Genomic DNA, 6,183 nt, shown 5'->3' on the forward strand with positions numbered 1-6,183 from the left:
TAACCTGTGAGGTAGTGCCTAAATTTATTTATGGCATATACTACTACAAAAAACTCTTTTTCTGTAACGGAGTAATTTAATTTTGTTGGAGTGAGGTTCTTGCTAATGTAGTAAATGGCATATGGCTTTTTGTCCTCAAGTTGACCTAGCACAGCTCCAACAACAGTATCAGATGCATCAGTTGCTATATGAAATGGCAGCCCCCAATTTGGTCCTCGCAAAACAAGAGTTGTTGATACACATTGTTTGTGTTCTGCAAAGGCTTGTTCACATTTCCTTGTCCAGAAAAATTCCACATCTTTAGTAAGCAACAAAAATAACGGGGATGCAATCTTTGAAAAAATCTCTATAAATCTTTTGTAATACCCTGCATGTCCCAAAAAGTTACGTACCTCTTTTTGTGTTTTGGGAGCTGGAATTTTCACAATTATTTCTATCTTAGCAGGGTCTACCTTTATCCCCTTGGCAAAGATATAATGCCCGAGCACAATTCCTTCATTCATCATCATGTGACATTTCTCAGTGCTTAAGGAAAGATTAGTTTTCTCACATCGTTCTAATACTTTTTCAAGGTTGGCTAATGCTGATTCAAAATCATCACCATAAGGTGTAAAGTCATCCATGAACACTTCCAAACAATCATTTAGAAAATATGCAAATATTCCCAATACAACCCTCTAGAAGGTTGTTGGTGCATTGTAGAGTCCAAAAGGAAGAACTCTGTATGCAAAATTTCCCCATGGGAAAGTAAAGGTGGTTTTATCCTGATCCTCTGGAGAAATCTGAATCTGATTATAGCCACTAAACCTGTCTGGGAATGAAAATAATTTCTTCCCAGATAGGGTATCAAGGACTTGGTCTATGAATGGTAAAGGGAAATGGTCCTTTTGAGTGGATTTATTAAGCTCTTTATAATCCACACAGATCCTCCACTTGTCGTTCTTTTTAGGAACAATAACAAGTGGAGATACCCATTGGTTGTCGGAGATGGGATAAATGAAGTTGGCATTTAGAAGTTTTTGTAGTTCTTCTTTCACTACTTCCTTGAGTGTTGGGTTCATACGTCGTTGTGGCTGCCTAACTGGAGTGCAATCTTCTTTCACATAGATGTGGTGGGTGCATAGATTAGGGTGAATTCCCTTCATGTCTGTGTAATCCCATGCAAATGCCTTTTTGTGTTTCTATAACAGTTGTGACAATGTCTTTTTCTATTCGGGAGTCAGGTTAGGATTAATATTTAAGATTTTTCTTGGCTCTATTTCAACAGGGCTACTTTTGAGATTAGGGGTGGTTTTCATATGCTCTAAATTCAAATCTTCCATGGTATCTTCTACCCCTAAATCTTCAATAGAAGTAACAACAAGATAATTACTGATAAAGCCATTAACAATATCATCCTCTGTTTCGTTCTTAAAATATTGGGCTTTTCTAAGAGTGAGGAGTGGCTGGGAATAATCTGATTCAGGTTCAAATTCATCCCATAAGGGGTTTTCCAAACCCTTACTTGGTTTTTCTAGGGGGTAAAGGTTGAGGTTCTTCGTGGCCTGTCCATCTGAAATTGTCATATACCCAGACCTGCATCCTATAAATGCATCTGCAGTAGCCAACCAAGGCCTTCCTAGAATCAAGGGATGCCCCCCAGGTTTGATTTGGTTTGTAAAATAAGAAAGTCTGCTGGATATCTCCAGGAATCCACCGTGATCACTATGTCTTCTAACATTCCTTCAGGTTTAACACGTGATCTGCCTGTCAATTCTAACATTGTAGGTGTTTGTCTTAGTCCGTGTAATCCTAAAGTAGTGAAGACCTCCTTGGTCATTACATTGATTGTTGCCCCTAAATCAATTAGTGTATTGGGAATGGGCTTGTCATCAATGTAAACAGTGACTGTAGGATTCCCTGGATCATTATATTTAGTCAAAAGAGGTTGACTAGTCATCAGTTCTGACAATTTCCCCATCACATGGATGGTAACAGGGTCTTTGGGATTCCTTCCAGGTTTCTTAACACATAGGTCTCTTACTGTCTTCGCATAGATAGGGACATCTTTAATGGCTTGCAGTAAAGGAATTCGTATGTGCAATTTTTTTAACTCCTTGAGAAAATCAGATTCAGGTTGTGGAATCATCCCAGTTTCAGCTAGTCTTTGTGGATACGGGGGATCCTTAGTTACCACAACAGTTGGATTTGTTATTATAGGTGTATCAACTTTATTCGAATTGGTTGTTACAGGTGTAACAACCTCTTCAAGGTCCATAGTATCTTCTCTGGGTGATTCACATTCCTCTTCAGTAATAATGGGGGAGGTTTTTGGATTTACTACTTTCCCTGACCGAAGATGAATTTCATTACATTCAATAGGAGTAACGTAGTAAGTCTAGAAAGAAGTGGGGGCCTCTATGTTTTGGGCTGCCTTATTATTTGGGTTAGGGTTAGACTGTACAGGTAATTGGGGTCGTATGGGAGGAGTAGCAGCAGGTGTTGAGAGAGGTGGCAGTTGCAATTGTTGTTGCATCGATAGTGCAGGAGGGGCTGGACCTAAGGAATTTCCTCTCCAATTCTGAGGCCAAGAATATGGCTGAGATGGAGGGTATTGGAAAGGTGGAGAGGGATACCATTGATTCCATGGTGAAGGAAATTGAGCTGGGGAGGAGAGGAATACTGCCATCGAAATTGGTTAGAATTATATACATTATTCCATGGATTAAAAGAAAAAACTTGAGACATACCTTATGGTCGTGGTTGCCAAGGCTTCCTAGACCCAATAAAGTAGAAGGGCTGAACTTCCTCACTTGATTCCTTGAGCATTTCTTTTAGTCTGGGAAGCTCCTGACAATAGCCTCTAGAATGCTCCAAATCATAAATACTGCACACATTGATGTTATTGACTCTACATTCCTTCAAGGAATGTTTCTCTTTACATTTCGGGCAAAACATAGCCAAATATTTATCAGCTTCATCCTGTGCCTTTTTCACTTGTGTTGTTGTCAGTTGAGTAGATAAGGCACTGAGGAGATCAGTGTTAATATTTTTGAACAGGTTTCTGATCTCAGCTCTGGTCACACCTCCATTTGCATATTTTGTATTCCAATGGAGGCATCCTGTGTCATACTTCTCCCTCGTGACGATCCTCTCGAGAATTTTAAGAAAAATTTTATTATCTCTTTAAATGATTCCTGAGATATATCTCCTTTTCCCAATAGGTTCAACATATCGAGGCAGTCATCTCTCATTCCCCATATGAATATAATTTTCAAGATTTCTGGATCCAGATCACTATGTTTAGATCTTTGTAGATTATAGTGGAATCGTTCCACATAATCTTCTAGGTTTTCTTCTTCCTTCTGTGTCATTCTAAATATTTCTTCCCTCAAATCCCTGGTTCGACAATAGTCCTGATATTTTGAGAGAAATGTGGTTTTCATGTCTCCCCATGTCCGAATAGTAGCAGAACCCAGTCCCATGAACCATCTTAATGCTTCTCCTTTTAGAGTAGCAGGGAACAACTTCAGCTTCTGGGCATCTGAAGTATAATCATAGCTCCTGCACAGAACATCAAATTCAAACAAAAAAGTATCAGGATCTTCTACAATCAATCCTTGGAAATATGGAAGGGTTGATAGAGGATGTTTTTCATGGGAGCTTCGCCCCTTATATCACTTATTGGAAATTCAAAAGTGGTAATAGTGGCATCTGTCCTTTCATTGTTATTGTTATTATTGTCTCCCATTGTGGATTCTCCTGATTCTTGTTTTGATGAGCCTCTTCCCAAAGATTGTTCGGGTGAATGTTCAGTGGATGGAGATTCTTGTGATGATTTTTCACATTGCTCTGGCGCTGGCTATTTTACTAGACTGCCTAAATCTGGGTATTGACAAGTAAAATAATGTTCTTTCGATTCTGGTTCTTGGTGCTTCCCACTAGTTTCCCCTTGGCCTTCTAATCCAAAATCCTGGCCACTAGTCTCTCCCTGTTGTTCTTGAATCGAATCTACAGTTTTGGGAGTATGTAGGCTAGTTTAAGGACGATGGGGTCCTAAGATAGAGGAACCAGATACTTCTGATCTTGATATGGGAGTAACAAATTTCTCAGGACCTGTCTTTCTTGTGTCATTTTGAGAAGTTGACTACTCTCTCTATGCTTTTGAGATTAATTCCTGAATAAATGTTTTCCTCCCTAAATCTGTATTTTTCTTGTTCCTTTTATGACCCGTTTTTCTTGTAGATTTATTAGAGTTGTTATGTTTCGTGTTTTCTTTATTCACACACCCCACACATGGACCCTATGTGTAATTATTTCACACTCTAAGTGTCTCAATTATGACAATGGTGAGCCCACTTAGGTATGTTAGAGCGATGCGCAGGTTCTTACCTCTTGTCTTACCTCCCAACATCTGTAAAACTGAGGACACTTCTAAAAACAAATTTCAAAAAAATTTCACTCCTTGAGTGTTCTAATGATCATAGTGGTGAGCCCGCTCAGGTATGTTAGAGCGATGCATAGGTTCTTACCTCTCGTCTTACTGCCAAACACTTGTGCACTTAGAAACACCATACTAACAAGAAACACATTGGCTGATTGTATCGTCAACTGCCTTCCCCGACAACAACGCCAAAATGTTTGGTCTATTTTATCATGCTAAAAAAACAGCTGAATCACAAAAGTCCACCAGGGTAGGTCTTTTATTTCAAAGGAGTCAGCACTGTCTGTGCTGATACATGTTTAGCCAAGTAGCAAAAATATTTCGTTGAACACTTTTGCATAATTCTGAAAATACTCTTGCAAATATGAAATTCACACTTGCAGAAATCAAAAAACACACTTCGTAATTGAAATTCCTTAAGCAAGGAAGAAATTCAAACTTCATAAGTTCAAGAAAAGAAATAGGCACGCCATATGTTTATTGATTGACTCAGTAATTAAAAATCTTACACTTAACACAAAAGACACCAAGGAACTTTAGATTAATAGAATTTTAATTATTCCTTAGGCAATTACTTTATGGCGGTAAATGAGGAAATCAATTTTTTAATATGATGAAAGTAAAACAAATCAAAGGGTTGATTGAAATTTTAATGGGCCATAGGCCACATTAAAACTTTTAATGTGAAAGCGCAAATCCTCCTTTAACTTATTTCATTCTCAATTCCAAAGTCACCAAAATTATAAAAAAAAAAATAGAATTTTTAAATTTTTAAATCTTAGATTTTTTATGTTTTTCTTTTTTTTATAAAATCAAAATAATGAAAAATCCAAAAAGTCAAAACTCAAAGGCATAAAAAAATAAAATAAAAAAGGTAAACCAATCGAAATAGTCATAAAATAAAATCTAACTAACGCAAATAATACAAATAAAAAATGAATTAAAAGAATCAAATTAAAATGAAATCAAAAGGAAAGAAATTAAAACAAACAAATTGATTTAATCCTAAAGTCAAAAACCTAACCTAACATAAAAATAAATAAGTAAAAAATGAAACCTAATGTAATCGCATAAAGAAAAAAAATTGAAAGGTTGTTTGTGTGTGCAGGTCGAGAATGAGGTGGAGAGGAGAGATGGAGCTCGGGTTCGAAGGAGCTTGACGGTGGCGACAACATTTAGGAGGAGAGGAGGACGCAACAGAGAGAGGAGGGTGGCACACAGAGAGGGACGCGGGTAGAAGACTGAGACATCGGAAGGGAGCTCGACAGGCAGCGTGGACGCATGGAGCTTGAAGGCCGCGGGTTGGCAGGGTGAGGTGCCGCAAGGAAAAGAGCAGGTGTCTAAGTAAGGAGGAAGGAGTTGCGGGAAAAGGGATGAGGAGCAACAGGTTCGGAGGAGGTAACATGGAGGGAGGACGCAGGCAAGAAGGTTGCCGAATGAGGTAGCAATGAAGGGACGTGAGGCGGGAGAAACGCAACAAAGTATAACAATAATGACTGCAAAAATTGTAGGAATGAAGGAGCAGAATCGGCGGATAAGGATTCGGGAAGCAGCTTCGAAAATTATAGTAGACAAATGGGAAAACCTCAGGCAGCAAATTAAGGTTGGAATAATGGAGGGATAAGGGTTTCCTAAAAAAAATCAAAATTTTGCAGCAAACCCAAAAACCCAAGCAACAAACCAATCAACAAAGAAATGGTAGCCTAGAAAAAATTTCAGAATTTTTTCTGATTTAAAATTATGTGTTCCTTTGCTTCAGA

General features: G+C 38.3%; 1 protein-coding gene across 1 annotated transcript; it reads right to left on the minus strand.

Moving 5' to 3' along the window:
- Window positions 1-1,624: 1,624 nt before the first annotated feature.
- Window positions 1,625-2,257, minus strand: LOC149186400 (uncharacterized). Its single transcript, XM_089409331.1, has one exon. It carries the CDS (start codon window positions 2,255-2,257, stop codon window positions 1,625-1,627), a length of 633 nt encoding a protein of 210 aa, XP_089265457.1.
- Between the last annotated feature and the right edge of the window lie 3,926 nt (window positions 2,258-6,183).

The sequence above is a fragment of the Pinus tabuliformis genome, chromosome 3_1 (assembly GCF_031772625.1).
Source record: "Pinus tabuliformis cultivar Carrire ecotype Pingquan chromosome 3_1, CPIR1, whole genome shotgun sequence".
NCBI lineage: Eukaryota > Viridiplantae > Streptophyta > Pinopsida > Pinales > Pinaceae > Pinus > Pinus tabuliformis.

Excerpts from the sequence above, each read along its gene's own strand:
- LOC149186400 (XM_089409331.1), bottom strand. The coding sequence starts at position 2,257 with ATGGACCTTGAAGAGGTTGTTACACCTGTAACAACCAATTCGAATAAA.